Consider the following 21,259-nt stretch of genomic DNA (forward strand, 5'->3'; position numbering starts at 1 on the left):
TTTTAATTTTTTGCTGTGAAACATGTTTTATTAATTTTTATTTCAATAGGGGTACAGGCAGTTTTTGGTTATATGGAAGAATAGTGTTTTTAAGCACATAAAACATGAAGGATTACAAAGGACACCAAAGGTATTGAAATATTAGGACAAATAGGTAAATTTATTAACAGGATCTAGTGGCAGTCTAGTAACCACTGTTATTTTGAAGTACAGATGAGTGCAAACAAATTTTGAAAAATGTGCAGCACTTGTAATGCGTTATGAAAATATCTGTGGTCGCTGGAGGGGACAAAGTCACAGGCACTGTTAATACCACTGTGGCTGTCAGCCTATGCTCATAATTGGAGGAAATGCCAAGTATCAGTAGGCGGTTAGAAGAAACAAGATGAAAATGTTTTCCCCATTCAGGGACTCCCTGATTTAAGCTGAGAGCCTCTCCTTCCAGTATTTTGTAAAAGTCAACAGTTATGTGAAAAAAAAAAAAGATGAATTTCTGATTGATTGTATTTTTTTGGCAAAACAAAAAACCACAAACATTAAAACATTGTGTATATTAAGTACATCTAGAAAAGTGCATGCAAAATATTTCATATTTAAATAGAAGGGACCAGGACTCAATGCTGCTTGGCATTGAAAAATGTGCAGCACTACCTCTCCAGGTGGCGGGAGCAGGTGAGGGTCGGCATCAGCCCTCAGGGCCGGCGGAGGACTGTTTCCCTGCACCCTACTCCTGAAAAACGCCAAAGTCAACTTCTCAAGTCCGTTCACGATGTCCTGGGATCCACGCTGGACGGTGGCGGCCGACTTTCAGCTTGACCTGAATTTTATTCCTAATCAGCTGTGTGATCTCGATTGGTCCCAAACGTCTCCGAGCCTCCCTTTCATCTGTGCAGCTGGGCCTTCAGACCCCAACCCCCAGGCGGTGCTTAATCACGTAGACCTTATTCTGCGTGCACTTTACCACAGTTCACCAACCACCGAGGTCTGAGAGCTGTTGAAGCACCTGGAGCAACACAAGACGGATGCGGAGACAGGAAACAGCTGGGGAAGGGGACAAGCTCCAGCCGCGCTGTGGGCCGGAGGCTAGCATCTGCGGGCAAATTCAGGTTCAACGGAAGGCAACATTTTTACCCCTCAGAATTGCTCTGGACAAGGAGGCAGCACCGGATGGGCGAGGGAGGGAGCCTCGCTTCTGGCTGCGAGCCTCAACTCTTGCCAACCATCAACTGAGTATAAATCGAGATTTCTGTATAGGATGCCCCTCCCTCTCCACTTTCCTCCACCTGCGTCGGGGTGCGAGAGACCCGGTACATTTTAGAAATGTGCCTCAGCTGAGACACGTAGGCGGGCAATCTCGCAGGGACTTGCTGGGCGTGGTTACTTCCGCGGATCTTGGCGTTCCCACATCTTTGAAGTGCGGTGAGAATCGGCAGCAACTACGTTCATTATTGCCCCAATACTGCGTTCCTAAGGGGGAATAAACTAAAAGTTGGCCATAACCTCCCTGCGACCGCGGCAGGACTCGAACCTGCAATCTTCTGATCCGAAGTCAGACGCCTTATCCATTAGGCCACGCGGCCAGCCGGCTGCTATCGTTTCTTGAGCAACTCATAAAGATGTCACCTCCGCCCACCAGCTAGCTCGGGACCAACCCACCTGCTCCTTGAGAAGGGGAGGTTGGCCTTTGGTTCGCGCGTTCCGCAGGGAGAGCCCACCCAGAAGTCCCCCTTCTCCCCCCGCGGGCGGACCGCTCCATTGGCGGCCCTCCTATTGGTCGCGCTGGGAGTCTCCCGCTTGCCTCTCGGGTAGCCGCGGGACCTAGCTGGGTGCAGAGGGGAAGTTGCGGCTGCCAGCGAAGCGGACCGGCCGTGTGGAGGCTACACGCTACCCCGAGGCTGCGTAGGCCGCGCGAAGGAGGACGCCGTGCCGTGGGCCTGGGGTCGGGGGAGCCACAGACCGGGAAGCACCGTGCGGACCGAGGTTTCCGGCGGGTTCGGCGGCGGGGAGGCCGGGTCGCTGAGCGAAGGCGCGGCCCCTCCTTCTCCAGTCAGGGAGCGAGGCCCGGAGCAGGGCGGCGGCTAGTCCCAGGGCGCACCGCGGCGCCTCTGCCGGGCGCAGGCGGGCGGCGGGGCGCACGGGGGTGGTCGCCGACACCCCCTGCAGGACGCCCTCGGCCGGCTGGGCTGCGGTCCCGGTGTGATTGGGGGTCCCGGGGGACGGCAGCCCACCCTGCGGGTTCGAATCCGGGCGCTGGCACCTCTCGACGCTAGGCCCTCAGGCCGCTCCGGTCGCGGTTATGGCAGCCACCATTTGCGGAGCGCTTGCCAAGAGCAGGGCCGCACGACATAGGCGCCCTGTGTTCCCCAGACAGCAGCCCGGTGTGACAGGCAGAATCCGTAACCCCATTTTACAGAACAGGATATCAGGGCCTAAGGAGCTTTGCCCAAGGTCACACAGCTCGAGAGAGCCAGAAGCGGGGTTTAAAGCCGCGTCGCCCTTCTCCAGATACTGCTCTTTTACTCGCTGCCCTCGGCTTCCCCACGTGCGTTCACTGACGAAGTTGCGTGGACCCCGGTTCCCCCAGGAGGGGTATTGACGTTTCCCAAGTTTTGAGGCTTAACAGAAAATGCAACTGAAGCGCCTAGCACAGTGCTGGGGACGCAGTAAATGCTCAAGGAATGATGATTATGAATACACCTATTACATATATGGTAAAATAACGCTTTATATCATCTGTCTCCTTTAGGATTTGGGGTGGAAGGCAGGCATGGTCAAACCCGTTTCACTGACAGGAGAGCGGAGACAGGACGTGTCTCTCTCCACGTCTTCCAGCCAGTAAAAGCAGCCAAGCTGGAGCCCAAAGCCCGGTGTTCTGACTCCCAGCGTGGGGGTCCCTGCACCAACCATGAGCCGCCTGCTCTGGAGGAAGGTGGCCGGCGCCACCGTCGGGCCAGGGCCGGTTCCAGCTCCGGGGCGCTGGGTCTCCAGCTCCGTCCCCGCGTCCGACCCCAGCGACGGGCGGCGGCGGCGGCAGCAGCAGCAGCAGCATCAGCAGCAACAGCAGCCTCAGCAGCCGCAAGTGCCATCCTCGGAGGGCGGGCAGCTTCGGCACAACCCATTGCACATCCAGATGCTCTCGAGAGGGCTGCACGAGCAAATCTTCGGGCAAGGAGGGGAGATGCCCGGCGAGGCCGCGGTGCGCCGCAGCGTCGAGCACCTGCAGAAGCACGGGCTCTGGGGGCAGCCAGCCGCCCCCTTGCCCGACGTGGAGCTGCGCCTGCCGCCCCTCTACGGGGACAACCTGGACCAGCACTTCCGCCTCCTGGCCCAGAAGCAGAGCCTGCCCTACCTGGAGGCGGCCAACTTGCTGTTGCAGGCCCAGCTGCCCCCGCAGCCCCCGCGTTGGGCCTGGGCGGAGGGCTGGACCCGCTACGGCCCCGAGGGGGAGGCCGTACCCGTGGCCATCCCCGAGGAGCGGGCCGTGGTGTTCGACGTGGAGGTCTGCTTGGCAGAGGGAACTTGCCCCACATTGGCGGTGGCCATATCCCCCTTGGCCTGGTAAGTAGGGGCAGGGTTGGGGACATAAGCAGGCATGGGGGCCCAGCTTAATAGTTGGTTTCAGTGAACATTTTCTGAGGTCCTGTTATGTGCTGGGTGCTCACGTAGGGAGCACTGATGTGTTGAATTAGGACTAGACCCCTGTTTATGTGGGACTCACTTTCTGGTGGGAAGATCACAGGTAGTAAGCAAATACCCAAGTAAATGTCAGGCAGTAAAGGCCATGCAGAGAATCACAGTAGAGCGCTGTACATGAGACCTTCGGGAGGCCACTTAACATCACCGTGATTTGGTGCCTTTACCCCCTCTCCTAATAGCGTCATGAGAAGTTAGTCTGAAAAGTCATTTGAACAGTGTTTCTATTTGGGGAGCTTTTAATTATTTTGGGCAGTAGAAAGCTCCCTTTTGTGGGACTGTCCCAGGCAGTATAGGACATTTAGCATCCCCAGCCTTTCCCATAAACGCCAGACCAACACCCCCCTGCCCCCGCCGCCAGCGTTTCCAGATGCCCCGTTGAGGTGGCATCTGGTTGACCACCCCTAGTTGAGAAACATTGCTTCCTTCCCTCAGCCTTCCAAGCAGGCATTTTGGTCCCAAACAAGTATATCCAATCTCTCTTTTCTTTTTAAATAACTTTCTAAGTGCTACCCAAGTTTCTTTTTCAAACAATGATGGCAGTACTGTTTCTCCCCTTTTTTTATTCTTCATTCCAGGATTAAAATACTATTTACAACCTTAATGCTTTCAGGCATGGCCAGCAAAAAAGTTGGCAGTTTCTTTATTCCTATTGGAAGCTACATCTTTGTAAAGAAAGCTGCGAAATGTTAAATATGCAGTTGAAAATGGTGAAAACATGGCTAAATAGATAAGGTAGGCATTAATGGCTGAAAAGAGCAAAACTAGATGATTCTGCATTGATTGAGTTCCAGTTACAATGAGAATCACACTACCTAGAATATGTAACTTGATGGTCAAAGTAAAGGGGAATACCGGCCATCATTTGAAAAGATAAAGTAGGCTTTGGTGGCTGAAAGAAAATTAGGAAACCAGTGACAAGAAAGATTTGTTTTTTGATCTGTCGGTCATTTTTGGCCAAATTACCTCAAGTCCTCTTTTCTTTTCCTCCTCCTTTCTCTCCTTTTACCTCTCCTTTCCCTCCCTGTCCTTCCCACTCTGCCCTCATTCTCATTCCATTCTTGCCAGTGGTACTCGGGGCACTGCTTAGTTGGCCTGATGGCAGAAGTCATTGTTAAGGCCTGGGCTCATGCTGGGACCTTCCTCCTGGGAGTCTGACTGGTGGGTGGGGGTGGGTGCCACATGGTGCCTTAATAGCGGTCCAGTTTGAACCTGGGCATGCCCCTGCCCCTTAGCTGCGTAACATTAGGTACCTGGCCAGCCCACAACTTACAATGGGAGGAGAAGCCTTCGTCAGCTATGAGCCTCCCACGGGGCAGCTTCTTCCCAAAGGCTGTTTGGTAAGGGCTTCGGCCATCAGGCTAGAGGGACGTCTCTCCGGCCATCAGCATTTATCTAAGATTCACAGTAAAACTAGTATTAATGGCATGGATCCCTACTCATCTTAAATTTGGCTGGCTTCTTTTTAATCACTAGTTTATAATATGGCGTCATGCACAGCTGCAGAGCTGCATCTTGACACCGGTGTGGCTTTTTATTGTAACCAAAGTCCCTGTTACCACCATGGCCTCAACGATTTGGCATTCTTTAGCCTTTTTGTCTGCGTTGTTTTAAGGGCTTTGACATGCTGAATTAAAAGGTGTGTGGGGGGGGAGGATTTCTTTCAGTCCCTTGGCTTATTTTCACCATTTGGAGTATGAGTTAGATTTTGTCAGGTTTAAAACTAGGAACCTCTTTTTGCTTTCTGTTTGAAAGAAATTAGTTTTATATGTGTTGCATCTGTTGAGGCAGAGACTCCCTTGTCCCTTCCATAAAGGGTTGCAGGGAGCTCCTTGGCAGCTGTGTTGTCCACACGTGGCCTCATCACTCACTTTGATGCTGAGTGGGCCTTGATAAGAATAATCTGTGGCTTGCAACAGGCATTTCCTCAGTGGCCATTCCCCTACACCTAGCCTTGTGGATCTTGAGCAAACTGCAGCCTTTTCCTGAATCAGTGTCAGGTCCCCAATAGGCAGCACTCATCCCCTATCCCTCCCACCCCCACCCTGTCACATACACATTTTCTCATTCTGGCACTTTCTCTGGTTCTCACTGAGGGTGGTTGCTTCTCCAAGGTGTGTGATTTGCTCCTTGTCCCCCAGAATCTTTTCAGCTGTGAGATGATTCATCCTGTACATGTGTGCAGCATTTGTCTTTTTTTTTTTTTTTTTTTGCCAGTTCAATTAAAAAAATCACCATCTTGGCTTCTGTTATTGTCTGTCTCCTTTACTAGCACTTTGAACAGTAGCTGGTTTGTGCCTATAGACATGAGGGGTTGATAACGTTCATAAAACTTCAGAGCTAGGTGCAGACTCAGCGAACACTGGGCCTAGCAAACACCTTGATAGCCCAGGCTGTAATATAATACCTGCACGTAGGTCTAATGGCCCAGTAGTTCCATTTTTATGTGCAGAAGTTTAAAGAAGCTTTCGTAGCTCTTGCCCGCCAGCACACACACCCACCCTGCCACATCTGACCTGTAGCTGTTTGAGTTAGGAGCACCCTTTGGTCTCACTTGCGTCCCCAGCTGCCAATGTGCCATCTGGCATGTGGTGGTAGGTGTGCAGTGGGTGTTGTGGAGTGGAAGTTACATGTCTCCATGGTGAACCTGCCTGCCTCTCACCTCCCTCAGGTATTCCTGGTGCAGCCGGCGGCTGGTGGAAGAGCGTTACTCTTGGACCAGCCAGCTGTCGCCGGCTGACCTCATACCCCTGGAGGTCCCTGCTGCTGCCAGCAGCCCCACCCAGAGAGATTGGCAGGAGCAGTTAGTGGTGGGGCACAATGTTTCCTTTGACCGAGCTCATATCAGGGAGCAGTACCTGATCCAGGTAAGGTTCCTGGGGCCAACTGCAGGTTCTGGCGTGGGATGGGCCAGGAGCCCTAATCTCAGTGGTTAGGGAAGGTACTGCTTTCCTGGCAAGTGTCTCTGTTGCCTTTGCTGAAGCCATAAGGGCCATCTGTTGACCAGCTGTGCCTCTGGTCTCTGTGCCTAGCTGTTTTATGTCCCCGGGAAAGCCTGGTATAGGACCTAAGTTGTCACAGAGTAATAATGGCCTTTGTCTCTGTGGCATTTTAGAGCTTAGCATGGGTCTTAAAGGTTTTGAGCCACAGCCTGGGCTCACTTCCTGCCTTAACCACCGATGACTACTGTGAACTCCTTAACATCTCCAAGTCTTGGTTTCCTTTTTTATAAAAAGGCAGAGGTAACAGAAATCTCATAGGATTAATAAGATTGGAACAATGCCTGCATGTCAAACACTCAGTACTCTGCCTGGTGTATAGTAGTGGCAATTCTTAATTTTATGAAAAGTGTTTTTTCATTGTGTCTTTACAACAGCCTTAGGAGATAGGCCAGTCAGGGGAGAGCAACCTTACCCTATAGCTGAGGGTGCTGAGGCTCAGACAGCCTTGTTGACATGCTCAGGGCCACAAAGCTTTTGAGTGGCAGGGTTGGGGCCAGACCAGATAGCCCTGAAGGCTTTGTTTTGGCCAGTCTGTATCTACGTTGCTCAGAGCTATTGCTGGAAGCTGGGAAGGACTTGCACGTTGGGATTGAGCCAGGCCTGCATCTTAAAGGGTGGCTAGGATTTGGGAAGGCAGGCCCCTTACAGGTGATGGGGCAAGCATAAACAAGCATGAGGATTCTGTATTTTGTTTTGAAGGCTGTGTGCTGGGAGGGGAGGCTGCTTGAAGAGCTGAGGTGGGGCTGGAGGTCCACACCACTAAGCAGAGGTGGGCTGGCCCCACAGTTGCAGCCTCCCTCCTTCCCTTCCCTTTCCTCCTCCTCCTCCTCCTCAGGGTTCCCGCATGCGTTTCCTGGACACCATGAGCATGCACATGGCCATCTCAGGGCTAAGTAGCTTCCAGCGCAGTCTGTGGATAGCAGCCAAGCAGGGCAAGCACAAGGTCCAGCACCCCACAAAGCAAGGCCAGAAGTCCCAGAGGAAAGCCAGAAGAGGCCCAGCGGTGAGAGCATACTGCTGGGGGGCAGGAGCATAGTGCTTGGGGACCCCCCCCCCACCAGCCCGTCTGGCCCGAGGCCAAGCTGATCTGCCGTGTCCCTTGCTCTGGTTCCCCAGATCTCATCCTGGGACTGGCTGGACATCAGCAGCGTCAACAGTCTGGCAGAGGTGCACAGACTTTATGTAGGGGGGCCTCCCTTAGAGAAGGAGCCTCGAGAACTGTTTGTGAAGGGCACCATGAAGGACATTCGTGAGAACTTCCAGGTATGGTGCTGGAGGGGGCTCTGGGGAGATGGGCTGTGGCACACCCCTAGCTGCACTTGGGGAGATACAGCTGCCAGGCCTGACCCTGAGACCTGGTGGTGGTAATGGGATGGCTGCCCACCTTGCGCCTTCCTGTCACCTTGTGCCAGGACCTGATGCAGTACTGTGCCCAGGACGTGTGGGCCACCCATGAGGTTTTCCAGCAGCAACTACCGCTCTTCTTGGAGAGGTGAGGGGGAGCCCATGTGGGAATCTCTGGGGGTCAGTGTGTTCCTGGTACCCGGGCCCGCTGTAATCAGGTGGCGCTGGTTCTATCTCAGGTTGGGGACCTTAGCTTTTCTAGGCTGAAAGAATGGAGTCCTTCTGTCCAGTGGTGTCCATCTGGACCCTGGACTCTGGATTTCTACAGAGGCCCTGGAGGGGAGGGCCATGGAGTTGTGCTTGTGTTTCATGTGCATGGTCCTGGTTTACTATGCACCTTCTCTGAACTAGATCCTTAGCCAAGGGCTTCACGTACCTTGTGGTTACGTTTATTAATGAGTCTGTCTTAGGAAGTGACCCTTGTATAGCTGAAAATTCAGGTATATTTGTACCAAAGATATTGAAAGAAAAAAGAAGGGAGGAAAATTTGGGTATAACTTTTGACTCCCTCAGAGCTTAACTACTAATAGCTTACTGTTGCCTAGAAGCTTTACTGATAACATAATACATATTTTTTATGTTATATGTATTATATACTGTATTCTTAAAGTAAGCTAGATAAAAGAAAATGTATTAAGAAAATCATGAGAAAATATGTTTACTATTCATTAGGTGGAAGTGGATCATCATAAAGATCTCTATCCTTCACGTTGAGTAGGCCAAGGGGGTGGGGGTTTGGGCTTGCTGTCTCGGGTGGCTAAGGCTGAAGAAAATAAGTGTGTAAGTGAACTTGCACGATCCGGACATGTATTGTTTAAAGGTCAACTGTATTTTACCACCCAAGTTGTGAGGTTCAGGCATGATGTTTTTCCATGTATGGGATTATTAGCACAGTGCCTGGTACAGAGTCATTACTCCACGTGTGGCAGCCATTTTCACTTTTGCCATCTGTATTTCCCACATTACCCCTGAGGATGGGATGATATTGTTCCCATTTTATAGATGAAAGAACTGAGGCTCCGCGAGATGGGGTTACTTACCCAGGGTTGAGTAACAGTAGAGCTGCGATTTAATGCCTTGTCTGTTTGACTTTTGAGCTGTGCCATGTCAGTGGCTGGGTTGAGGCTTGCTAAACCAGCTCAGGGATTGGGCCAAAGTCTTGCCTCCTGTGGTCATTTATGGCAGCTCCTGGTGTTTGCCTCCAAGGTGTCCCCACCCAGTGACTCTGGCCGGCATGCTGGAGATGGGTGTCTCCTACCTGCCTGTCAACCAGAATTGGGAGCGTTACCTGGCAGAGGCACAGGGCACTTATGAAGAGCTCCAGCGGGAGATGAAGAAGTCGTTGATGGATCTGGCCAATGACGCCTGCCAGCTGCTCTCAGGAGAGAGGTAGCCTGGCCTTGGGTGGGCAGGATCTAGGCAGGGGACTGGCAGGTGGGCGGCCTAGCCTTTGGCTTAGCCTTAGCCCTGCCCTAGTGGACTGGCTCTGTAGGTACAAAGAAGACCCCTGGCTCTGGGACCTGGAGTGGGACCTGCAAGAATTTAAGCAGAAGAAAGCTAAGAAGGTGAAGAAGGACCCAGCCACAGCCAGCAAGTTGCCCATCGAGGGGGCTGGGGCCCCTGGTGACCCCATGGATCAGGAAGGTGGGGAGCATGGGCGGGAGGTAGGGTAGGGTAGGGGTTGTCTCTGGGAAGGTCTTGTGATTGAGGGGGTCCTTCAAAAGGGTTGCTCCAGCCTTCTGGAGATGAGCGGGTGGGAGCAGATCTTATTGAGCGTTCCTTCTCCTGCTCCTGATTGTCTCCCCCCACCCTCACAGACCTCGGCCCCCGCAGTGAGGAGGAGGAGTTTCAACAAGATGTCATGGCCCGCACCTGCTTGCAGAAGCTGAAAGGAACCACAGAGCTCCTGCCCAAGCGGCCCCAGCACCTTCCTGGACACCCTGGGTGAGCCCAGCCCACCCCCAGCAGTGTATCTAGAGTCTACCCTTGCACCATTCTCAGGACAGCCCTTGTCTGGGTTCTGGCACAGAGGCATCATGCATATGTATACTTATTGACCTGCTGCCATTCAGTCACACTGTCTTCCAGTCCTATTCTCATTTGCTCACTCTGGACCGGCTTACTGGACTCATTCAGCACAGTGTTCTGAGCACCTGCTGTGCATTGGCCCATGGCAGCCACTGGGTGTACACACTGGAGCATAGCTCTTCCTTTCCAGTAGTTCCTTTTTCCTAGAAGGAGCCAGGCATGTAGACCAGCCAGTGCAGCTAGTGTCCATAGGTAGTTCTGACTCTGCCTGGGGAAATCAAGAAGGCTTTCTTGAGAAGCTGCCCCTTCCTTTGAACCTCATAGGGTGGCACAGATGAGAAAAAGCATGGCCAGGGTGAGCAGCAGGGTGCCAGCTTTGCACTTGCATGACCCTGAGAGCAAGTGTCCTGAGCGCCTTGCTAGTCGCATCCTGGGCTCAACTCTGGTGAACAGCCTGCAAGAGAGCACCCAGGAGGACTGGTGTTTCTCTAGAGGAGTGGGGAGGGCAGGTCTGCTCCCTCCTCTGGTCAGTTACCCTGGATGAAATGGAGCTTGGGAAGGAGCCCTGCCCTGGGCCAGGGTATGCTTTTTGTGTCCTGGCTTCTGACTAGTCCAGTAGGACTGACTTAGTGTCTTTGCTTTTGAAATATTCTTCTAGAGGATTCCATGGGGGTCCTGGCTAAAGCATCCCAGAGGAGGGGATGGTGGCTGTAGGCTGGGGTCACCAGAAAGCCCCAGGGCTTTGGAGGGTGGGTGGGGACATTGTGAGAGAGAGAACCTTCCCCTTAACAACTGCCCTTACCATTGTGACACTGCTGTCTTCCTGGTGGGACATAGATGGTACCGGAAGCTCTGCCCCCGGCTAGACGACCCTGCATGGACCCCAGGCCCCAGCCTCCTCAGCCTGCAGATGCGGGTCACACCTAAACTCATGGCACTGACCTGGGATGGCTTCCCTCTGCACTACTCAGAGCGTCATGGCTGGGGCTACCTGGTGCCTGGGCGGCGGGACAACCTGGCCAAGCTGCCGACAGGTACCACCCTGGAGTCAGCTGGGGTGGTCTGCCCCTACAGGTAAGGCTCAGGCCCAGGGGAGGAAGGGGCTGGAGCCTAGGGACCCCTTCCCCTGGCTGGTCAGCTCAGGCTAGTGGAAAGAGTTTGGGTTCAAGAGTCTGGGTTCAGAAGGGAAAACAGGAACAAATTTTAAACACACACACACAGTCTGGGTTCAGGTTTTTTTTCCCATGGCTACCCTGACACACACACACACACACACACACACACACACACACACACACACACTTTGGGTTCAGGTTTTTTTTCCATGGAGTCTGGATTCAGAAGAAGGGAAAACAGGAAAAAATTTTACACACACAGACACACACACACAGTCTGGGTTCAGGTTTTTTTTCCCATGGTTACCCTGACACACACACACAAACACACACACTTTGGGTTCAGGGTTTTTTTCCATGGAGTCTGGGTTCAGAAGAAGGGAAAACAGGAAAAAATTTTACACACACACACACAGTCTGGGTTCAGGTTTTTTTTCCCATGGCTACCCTGACAGACACACACACACACACACACACACACACACACACACTCTCTCTCTCTCTCTCTCTCTCTCTCTCACTCTGGGTTCAGGTTTTTTTTTCCATGGCTACCCTTACCCTCTGGATCTCAGAGCCCTGGGAGTGAGTTATGTTGAGATATTCAGAGTGGGGAGGACTAAAGGCCCTACTCTTGGGCCCAGCAGCACAGCTGCCTTCACAGGAACATGCAGAGGGCTGTTAGAAGTAGCAGGGAGATGGGCTTTTAAAAAAGCGTATATATAATTTGAGTGATAATTATGGGCCAAGCAGTGCGTCCCTCATTTTTTCCCCAAGGAGTCCCATGAGCTAGAATGGTTATCCCCATGTTGTAGTTGACAAAGGCTTGGTTGACTTAAGATCACAGACCCTGAGCTTTAGACAAGCAGGTGTTGGGGAGAAACTTAAGTGGCCCAGAATTAAGAGTCCTGGCTCTTCAGGGCAGCCTGAGTCTCTTATGGGGCTATGGGACCAAGGGAGATAAGACTGGCCTTGCTCCTTTGAGCCCAAGGGTAGGTGAGCTGACAGGAGCCAGCCTGCAGCTGGGCCTTGGGTCCTGTCCTCCCCCTGCTGTGCTCTCAGAACTTCTCTTCAGATGGCAACTCTGCAGTGTAAGAGGAACTTGGATTTGAGTGAGACAAGGCCTCGAACCCCAGCCTGCTGCCAGGGTGCTGTCATTTTCAGTTTGTCAATCAATCCCTGTCTAAAACCTGGGGAAAGTGCTGTCTGGTTCTGCCTCAGAGCTGATTCTGAGGACTAAACAAAGGGAATTGTGGAAGGCACTAGCAAGCTGCCTGGCCCAGAGTGGGCATCTGGTAATCAGAGGCTGCTGCTGCTGTTCTCTGCCCAGAGCCATCGAGTCCCTGTACAGGAAGCACTGTCTTGAACAGGGGAAGCAGCAGCTGATGCCCCAGGAGGCCGGCCTGGCCGAGGAGTTCCTGTTCACTGACAATAGTGCCATATGGCAAACGGTGAGGGCAGGCTCTGAACCTGAGCTTTGGGGAGGGGAGGTCTCTGTATTCCACCCAGGGAAGGGGCAGCCTTTTTGGGTGGGAGGCTGGCATTGATGGCTTACCCCCGACTGGCCTGCAGTGTCTGAGTACTATGCAGGGAGGGGCTGGTGGATTGGGGCCTATCCAGTCCCCGGCTTCACTGCCTTGGTCCTTGGACTGCTCCAGGTAGAAGAACTGGATTACTTAGAAATGGAGGCTGAGGCCAAGATGGAGAACTTGCGAGCTGCAGTGCCAGGTCAACCCCTAGCTCCGGTGAGCAGTGCGCCTGCTCAGGGGTTCTCTGGGTGGGTGCTGGGTGGAAAGGGCTTCCTCTTGCCCCCCTAGTTCTTCGCAGCCAGAGTTCCCTAGGTCTTAGGGGGGTTGGAGATGCCACCCTGCCCGGGGGAGGCCCCACATGTGTTGGAGGCCAAGGAGAAAGCCTGAGTGAGACCTCATGGCCATCTTGTCATTTCCCAGCTGATGACAGTTTCAGGCCCTTTTCCCACCCCCTGCTGATGATGACAGTTTCAGGCCCTTTTCCCACCCCCTACTCCATGGCCCTTGCTGAATGCAGGTGCTGGAGCAGGGCCTGATCTAGGTGTGTGGCCCTCACAGACTGCCCCTGGTGGCCCCAAGGACACCCAGCCCAACTATCACCATGGCAATGGACCTTACAACGACGTGGACATCCCTGGCTGCTGGTTTTTCAAGCTGCCTCACAAGGTGTGTCCTGGGTCATGGCCTGTCCTGTGGTGTTTCCTCATTCTGCTCAAGGCCCACAGCAGGGCTTCAGAGTGACACACCTGAGACGATCCTTTTTGTGGGAATGACTAGTAGTGGGACAGTGATTTTTCAGGCACAAACTGTCATCTCTCAGCTTTTGTTTTTCTAATGAAAGTCGGGTGGCAAGGGGCTTGGTGGTGGAATTAAATGACATGGGGCACGTCGTATGTCTGGTACGACATCTGGTACATGATAGGTTCTGCCGATTTGTTATGCGGGGAGCCAGGTTTGCTTGTGTCTGTGTCTTAGGGGGCATGTGTGTGCACGTGTGTGCACGCGCGTGCACATGTGTGATGCAATCAGGGATTTGCCTCAGACTGCTGAGGTTCCGGGCTCAGTGTTGGGAGGAGTGCAGGTACTCACGTTGGTTCCCCACCCACGGGTCTGCCACCTGCCTCCAGCCCCTGCTTCCTTTGCTCTGTCCAGGATGGTAATAGCTGTAATGTGGGAAGCCCCTTTGCCAAGGACTTCCTGCCCAAGATGGAGGATGGCACCCTGCAGGCTGGCCCAGGAGGTGCCAGTGGGCCCCGTGCTCTGGAAATCAACAAAATGATTTCTTTCTGGAGGAACGCCCATAAACGTATCAGGTGGGCCACTATGGGAGGAGTCCTGGGATGCCTTTCCCCACCTCTTCCCACCCAGGGACCCCTGACTAACCCTGGATTCCCACAGAGGGCTAGCCTGGCTATGGTCTAGAGGCATGGCTACTTTTGGTCCTGGTGCCATGGACCTTGGGCAGGTCTCCCCTCTAGCTTCAGTTTCCCTGTTAATGTAAAAAGAATGGTGCTGTAGGACCATGAGAGCCCTTCGTAGCTCCAACAGAACCTCTTGGTGTAACTGCTGGAGCCATGGGATATGGCTGAGGACCATGGAGAGCTGGTGGCCTGTAAGCCCTGTTGGGGGCTGGGAGCTGGGTCTTGTAGTCTGGAATGGCAAATGTATTCATCTTGAAGGCCATTTCCAAGGTGGTTGTGGCCATCGGCACACTGGTGAGCAGAGTGGGTGTTGGGATGGTGAAGTCTGTGTGTAGGAAGAGGCAGTGGTGGAAGGAGCGCCTCATGGATGCCCCCTGGAGAGGAGTGGAAGCTCACTCGGAGGCCTGGCCGGTTCCCAGATGGTTTATGCTCTTGATTGGTGTATCATAGGGCCCCAGGCCTTGGCTGAGCCAGGGCTCACCTTGAGTCCAATTAGTGAGGCTGGGTAATGGAGTATAGCAGTCCTGGAGGTGGGCAGGTGAGGGCCATGGTGGGATGCGGGATAGATTCTGCTTCCCATGGCTGTGCTGAGCCTCACCTTGTCTGTCCCCACAGCTCCCAGATGGTGGTGTGGCTGCCCAGGTCAGCTCTGCCCCGTGCTGTGATCAGGTATGGCCTGCTGAGTGGTTGTACAGATAGGAGAACTGAGGTGACGTGGTAGGTCCTAGGGCCAAAGCAACCTGCTAAGATCCATTTCCTTCCCCTGCACCCCACCAGGCACCCTGACTATGATGAGGAAGGCCTCTATGGGGCCATCCTGCCCCAGGTGGTGACTGCCGGCACCATCACTCGCCGGGCTGTGGAGCCCACATGGCTCACTGCCAGCAATGCCCGGGTATGTGTCCTCTGCACCTCTGGCCCCTGCTCTTCCTCTCCTAGGTCTATAGAAACTGGGTTCTGAGGGCCTTTAAGTATTTAGTGAGGATCATGAAAAGGACCCTGTGATCTGGGTCAGGCAGGACTCTAGTTCAAATCTGGCTTCATGACTCCTGTCCACTCCTTCAGTAAATGTGTTCTGGGCACCTGCTCCTGGCCAGACAATGACAGGCGTAATAGCTGCAGCTCTCATGGAATTTAGATAGGACCATGTAGGTGAGGGGTCTGGCATAGCGCTAGGCATAGAGTAGATTCTTTACCTGTCACCCCAATTGCCGATAGGTGGCCATCTCTGGAACTGTGGGATTTCAGCAGTGCTGTCTGGCATTCTCTAAAGCCAGCCCCTCAGGAAAGGCTCTAGCTCTTTCTCAGTGAACTCTGGCCCCAGGAATGGGGTAGGAGGAGTCTCATTTGGGTATCTCACTCTTCCCACAGCCTGACCGAGTAGGCAGTGAGTTGAAAGCCATGGTGCAGGCCCCACCTGGCTACACCCTTGTGGGCGCTGATGTGGACTCCCAAGAGCTGTGGATTGCAGCTGTGCTTGGAGACGCCCACTTTGCCGGCATGCATGGTGAGCAGGAGCCGGGGTTGGGGCAGCCCAGCCCCTCAGGTAGCATATTGACAGTTCTGATGAACATTGGGCAGAATGTTCCTGAGCTGCTTTTCTCACTCCTGCTTGTCTTACAGGCTGCACAGCCTTTGGGTGGATGACACTGCAGGGCAGGAAGAGCAGGGGCACTGACCTACACAGTAAGACGGCTACTACTGTGGGCATCAGCCGTGAGCATGCCAAAGTCTTCAACTACGGCCGCATCTATGGTGCCGGGCAGCCCTTTGCTGAGCGCTTACTAATGCAGTTTAACCACCGGCTCACACAGCAGGAGGCAGCTGAGAAGGCCCAGCAGATGTATGCTGCCACCAAGGGCCTCCGCTGGTGAGGGTCCCTCTCCCATCCACTTTAACACCCAGGACCCGAGGCCTGCTTTACTGTCCTTTAGTACTCCCATCTGTTCTATCTCCTGCCCATTACTTGAACCCTCACCTAGCCCCTCTCCTTCCACACCTGTGTAACCTAGTTCCAGGATGATTTGTCCTGTTGTGACATTTGGTTGCTTTATAGTCAGCCTTGAACAGTTTTTCCTCATGGGAGTAAAGCTATACTTTTGGTATACTGTCATCAAGTGGTAGCATCTTAATTCTGATTATGCTGCATAATCGATAATATAGGGGTTGCAAACTCAGATGCCTACAGGGAATGTAGAGCAAATGGAGTGGGTGGAAGACAGGAGTTGACAGGAGGGTGCTGTGGCAAACTGGAGCATGTAGGCTGATGTTGATACTGGAGAAAGCATTACCAGGCCTCCAGGTTACTTAGCCTAGCTCTCCAATTTGTTTCCTCTGATAGTACTGCATACTGTGTGCTCAGGGCCTTAGCAGACTCTCTGGAGGGTTCCAAAAGCATTGAGGGAAGAGAGGTACAACTTCCTGAGGTACAGTACACTGTCCACATTTAATTAGCTGCCTCATTGTGGAAACTCACTTTCTCGTGAACAACTGAAAGTTAAGTATGTGATAAATGATATAGTGGTTGATGACTATAAATGCAGGAAAGGGGAACTGAGTATCGTCCAGTGGATAAAGTGAGGTCGGGTAAGGCTCATACCGTGAGCAGCATGTGCTGGTGGAGGCAAGAAAGGTGGTGGGGCTTTAGTTGTGGGCACCTTTGAAAGTGTCACAGGAGTTTGGACTGTGGGCGCAGGCGGTGGGGAAACCATTTATGCAAGCGAGTGACGTGTCTCTGGAGCCTTCAGGCAATAAGCCTTGTGAAGTTTGCAGGTTAGATGGAAGCTGGGAGTTGTCTAGGGTTGTGACAGTTGAGAAGGGTAAGCAAGGCCTGGCTGTTGTGTTTTCTGCTTCAACAAATGCCACCTCCCCTTCAGGGAGTAGCCTATTCTTACCCCTATCCCCCTAAATCTAGAGTGATGGCCCTTGCTGCCTCCTGAATAAAAGGCCCATGTTGATCATTGGGCAATTCAGTGTCTAAAGAAACAGGACAGTAGGAATAGTGGTGGCTCGTGTGGTGGAGTCTTTGTCCTTTATTGGGCTACCATGGAGTGGCCCAGGCTTTGGGGCTACAAAAACCTGGGCTGCATCTCTTTCTAGCTCCGTGATCCTAGGCAAGGCACTTAGCCTCTCTGAGCCTGTTTCTTCCTCTGAATAAAAGCCTTTAGGGGACTGGCATGATGCCAGTGTTTTTAAACGTTAGAGTGATATGTGAACATTCCTTGCCAAGGCACTAGCGTAGCACAGGAAGCACTCCTGTGGAATGATGGTGATAACACTACCCCCAGGTATCGGCTGTCAGATGAGGGCGAGTGGCTGGTGAGGGAGTTGCACCTCCCAGTGGACAGGACTGAGGGTGGCTGGATTTCCCTGCAGGATCTGCGCAAGGTCCAGAGAGAAGCTGCAAGGAAGTAAGAACCTTCTTTGTGTTAAAGATGGAGGGAGGGGTCTGGGCTTGCCCCAGAAGAGCTTGGATGCTTTGTTTTTCAGCTTTGAAATGCTGAAAGACAAAGTCTGCCCTCTGTTTCTGGTCCCATAGGTCACAGTGGAAGAAGTGGGAGGTGGCTGCTGAACGGGCATGGAAGGGGGGCACGGAGTCAGAAATGTTCAATAAGCTTGAGAGCATTGCTACGTCTGACATACCACGTACCCCGGTTCTGGGCTGCTGCATCAGCCGAGCCCTGGAGCCCTCGGCTGTCCAGGGAGAGGTATTTTGCCACCTTTGGAGCATGGGCAGAGGGGCCCCAGGGAGGGCAGGGCAGAGCTCCCTGTGGACCTTACTAATGTTTGTAGGTAGGGTCAGAGTGAAGCTTCTCTTGGGGCTTCTACCCTAGAGTTAATTGGTATGTAGCATAGTCTCTTTCACCTCTGCCCACCTTCTCTTCCCAGTTTATGACCAGCCGTGTGAATTGGGTGGTACAGAGCTCTGCTGTTGACTACTTACACCTCATGCTTGTGGCCATGAAGTGGCTGTTTGAAGAGTTTGCCATAGACGGGCGCTTCTGCATCAGCATCCATGACGAGGTTCGCTACCTGGTGCGGGAGGAGGACCGCTACCGCGCTGCCCTGGCCTTGCAGATCACCAACCTCTTGACCAGGTATGCGGGGCCCGTGGCCTCTAGCCTGGCCGTGTGCTCCTGTGTGGGGCTTTGGGTGAGCGTTCCTTGGGCCAGACTGGGCAGTTTTGAGTTTTCATCCCCATAGAAGTGAATGTTTCAGCTTCTTATTTCTAATTTTTAAAAAGTTATAGAAGTCCTAAAAAGACTAGCCTCAATTTTTAAAAAAAGAGTTCTTGGGTTTGAAAATGTGAAATACCAAGACTGATCATTGAGGAAGCAGTCAGGTTAGGGGAATTGTTCCAAAGGGTGGTACTCACACTTTTCTATTTTGAAAATCAAATGACAGAAGCCTTTTCTCATTTCATAGAAAATTGAGATGTTTTTCTTTCTCCCATAAATGTTTTCTTTCTTAAGTGCCAAAAGTTTGTTATTTGACTGCTAAAACACTGTTAATGGGGACACTCAAATGTGATTTTTAAAAATATCTTATATATTTTATACATTGAGTTGTATTTTCTTGTAGTAAAATTCCTAGTTCATATGGATGAATTAAATATTACCGTTCCATGTTGATCTGCCACTCAGAACCAGTTTGGGAACCATGATCTATCCTGATTATTGGGTAAAAAACAGATGTTTACAATATTCAACATTGTTCCCATTGCCCTCCTAATCATCTCCGGGGGGTTATGCTTAAGAAAGCTAAAAGTCCTCATTTATGCTTCAAACTCTGGGCCAATTGGAAGTGATTTTGTATATTAATAAAGTGGACCAAACTGGAAAAAAAAAAAGTGTGTTGAGTCCATAATTGCATTTCAGTATCTCAGTGGGAGGTTAGGCTGCTGGATGGAAAACAGTGCTGGACCTTCACCTTTGTTGACTTAGCTAAGTGAGCAGATGGGGTGTTGGTCCAGGGGAAGCCCTACTCTAAGGGGTGTGGGATCATTGCTCCAGGAGTGATGCGTCTGTGTTCACAGGAGGGGCATGACTATGAGAGGAGATTGGGTCTCTTTCAGGTGCATGTTTGCCTACAAGCTGGGTCTGAATGACTTGCCCCAGTCAGTCGCCTTTTTCAGTGCAGTCGATATTGACCGGTGCCTCAGGAAGGAAGTGACCATGGATTGTAAAACACCTTCCAACCCAACTGGGATGGAAAGGAGATACGGGATTCCCCAGGGTGAGCACAACACATTTGTTCCTCATTACACATGGGATCTGAGGTGGACTAGAAAGTGGGTCTTGGGGAACAGGAAGCTTGGGGCCCCAGAGAATCTACTCTTGACTCATGCTGTATTCTAGGCTAATTTCAGTTTATGAGGTGCCCTGTGTCCACAGTGAATGTGATACGATGTTTCAAAAGTGAAGACAGCAGAGCTTCAAATATTCTACATGTACCTGTCCCCTACTTCAACCACAGCAGAAATGTTTAAAGAGGATTTATTCTATAGAGTACATTCTTAGGTGACAGAAAAACAAACTGTGCTTTAAATACCAAACAAGTAAATCAGAAAGCTTATTTTCTATTTAGAATGTATCTAAGACACACTTATTTTATATAAAAAGAAAACACCCTCCTAACATGTAATATTACCGTTCGTGGCAATTGTTCTCAACCTTTCACTCTCCTTTCGACCTTAGCATTAAGCTCCTTTGCTCACTTCTGAGCTCTCAGTTATAGTTCTTGAGGTGGTATCCTAACCAATTTGCACTATCTTTCAGGTGAAGCGCTGGATATTTACCAGATAATTGAACTCACCAAAGGCTCCTTGGAAAAATGAAGCCAGCCTGGACCATAGCACTGCCTGGAGGCTCTGTATTTGCTCCCGTGGAGCTTCATCGGGGTGGTGCAGGCTCCCAAACTCAGGCTTTCAGCTGTGCTTTTTGCAAAAGGGCTTGCCTAAGGCCAGCCATTTTTCAGTAGCAGGACCTGCCAAGAAGATTCCTTCTAACTGAAGGTGCAGTTGAATTCAGTGGGTTCAGAACCAAGATGCCAACATCAGTGTGGGCTATAGGACAAGGGGCATTGTTGCTTGTTGGGTAAAAATGAAGCAGAAGCCCCAAAGTTCACGTTAACTCAGGCATTTCATTCATTTTTTCCTTTTCTTCTTGGCTGGTTCTTTGTTCTGTCCCCCATGCTCTGATGCAGTGCCCTAGAAGGGGAAAGAAGTAATGATCTAACGTGATAAACCTGCTCCAAGGCAGTGGAAATAAAAAAAAGGAAAAAAAAAACTCTATCTTCTCATCAAAGCCTGTGTTAGTCATGCTTTCCCCCCTTTCCCACTCACAGGAGGTAATTATGTTGAAGAAGAGGAAGGAGTCCCCCAAAGTGTAGAGTAAGGCAGTGCTGCCACCTTCTCTTAGGACTTTTGCTATACTGAGGATACTCATGGGACAAAATGACAAGAAGCCATTGACATCAAAATGCTACATGTGCAGCTGCCAAGTGGGTAAAGGGAGTGGATGGGGCCAGGTACATTAGAGCCTGGAGTGTGATCATCTGAAGAATGCATGTTCAAAATTCTGAAATCTAGGGCACTTGTATATAAACTTCCAGTTTTGAAATGGAGTGGGCTACTGATTTGCTACTTATTAGACAAATCTAAGATGAAAATTTTAGGTGCTAGAAGTAAGGAAACATTGGGTTCTGTTTCAAAGATGGTGCAGGGATGGGGATGTGGTACTGTCACTGGTAAGGGTGAAGGGAGAGGAACAAACCACAAGGGAAAAGGATAAGACACTGGCATGAATTGGAGGAAGCCTTAACCCAAACTAATGAGTGGCCTTTGAATGAGGACATGACATGAGAGGTAAACTAGTTTCTGAGCCAGACTGCTATAGCTGGTCATCATCCAGTAGTTTAAAAGATTAACAGGAAGAGGACCCGCAGCAGGACATTGTTTTGTTACCACCTACTTCCTGGAAGTGTTTACCAAACAAGTCGGGGCAACTTCATAGGATTTTGTGTGGTCCAAAGTTTACAACCCTTCTGAGAGTCCTTGGCTCTCATCTTTG

The 21,259-nt window shown here is 51.6% G+C and overlaps 2 protein-coding genes and 1 non-coding gene across 23 annotated transcripts in view; 1 reads left to right on the forward strand and 2 right to left on the reverse strand.

Annotated features, from left to right (window-relative positions):
- Positions 1–1,507: 1,507 nt before the first annotated feature.
- Positions 1,508–1,580, reverse strand: TRNAR-UCG (transfer RNA arginine (anticodon UCG)). The gene has a single exon. It is a non-coding gene; the product is annotated as a tRNA-Arg (tRNA).
- A 1,164-nt stretch (positions 1,581–2,744) lies between these two features.
- Positions 2,745–20,809, forward strand: POLG (DNA polymerase gamma, catalytic subunit). 4 transcript variants are annotated; one of them, XM_055277267.2, is made up of 22 exons: positions 2,745–3,558; positions 6,365–6,560; positions 7,531–7,698; positions 7,812–7,958; positions 8,108–8,187; positions 9,306–9,488; positions 9,592–9,743; positions 9,917–10,043; positions 10,965–11,201; positions 12,570–12,690; positions 12,898–12,984; positions 13,327–13,434; positions 13,921–14,081; positions 14,805–14,858; positions 14,967–15,084; positions 15,561–15,696; positions 15,813–16,059; positions 17,477–17,599; positions 17,728–17,896; positions 18,078–18,286; positions 19,264–19,424; positions 19,967–20,809. In XM_055277267.2, exons 1-22 carry the CDS (start codon positions 2,906–2,908, stop codon positions 20,023–20,025), a joined length of 3,696 nt encoding a protein of 1,231 aa, XP_055133242.2. In that variant the 5' UTR covers positions 2,745–2,905; the 3' UTR covers positions 20,026–20,809. The 4 variants fall into 4 exon arrangements, with proteins under 4 accessions (XP_055133242.2, XP_055133244.2, XP_055133243.2 ...); XM_055277269.2 differs by lacking the exon at positions 17,477–17,599 and having other exon boundaries at positions 2,747–3,558; XM_055277268.2 differs by lacking the exon at positions 13,327–13,434 and having other exon boundaries at positions 2,773–3,558.
- The window catches only part of FANCI (FA complementation group I), a 74,708-nt gene continuing 73,117 nt past the window's right edge, over positions 19,669–21,259 (reverse strand). For all 18 annotated transcript variants that reach the window (XM_055277264.2, XM_063638578.1, XM_063638580.1 and 15 more), the window contains one exon: positions 19,669–20,397. In XM_055277264.2, the coding sequence (XP_055133239.2) occupies positions 20,335–20,397 (63 nt within the window). In that variant the 3' untranslated portion in view covers positions 19,669–20,334. The remainder of the gene's footprint in view (positions 20,398–21,259) is intronic.

This window comes from Symphalangus syndactylus, chromosome 5 (assembly GCF_028878055.3).
Source record: "Symphalangus syndactylus isolate Jambi chromosome 5, NHGRI_mSymSyn1-v2.1_pri, whole genome shotgun sequence".
NCBI classification, from domain to species: Eukaryota; Metazoa; Chordata; class Mammalia; order Primates; family Hylobatidae; genus Symphalangus; species Symphalangus syndactylus.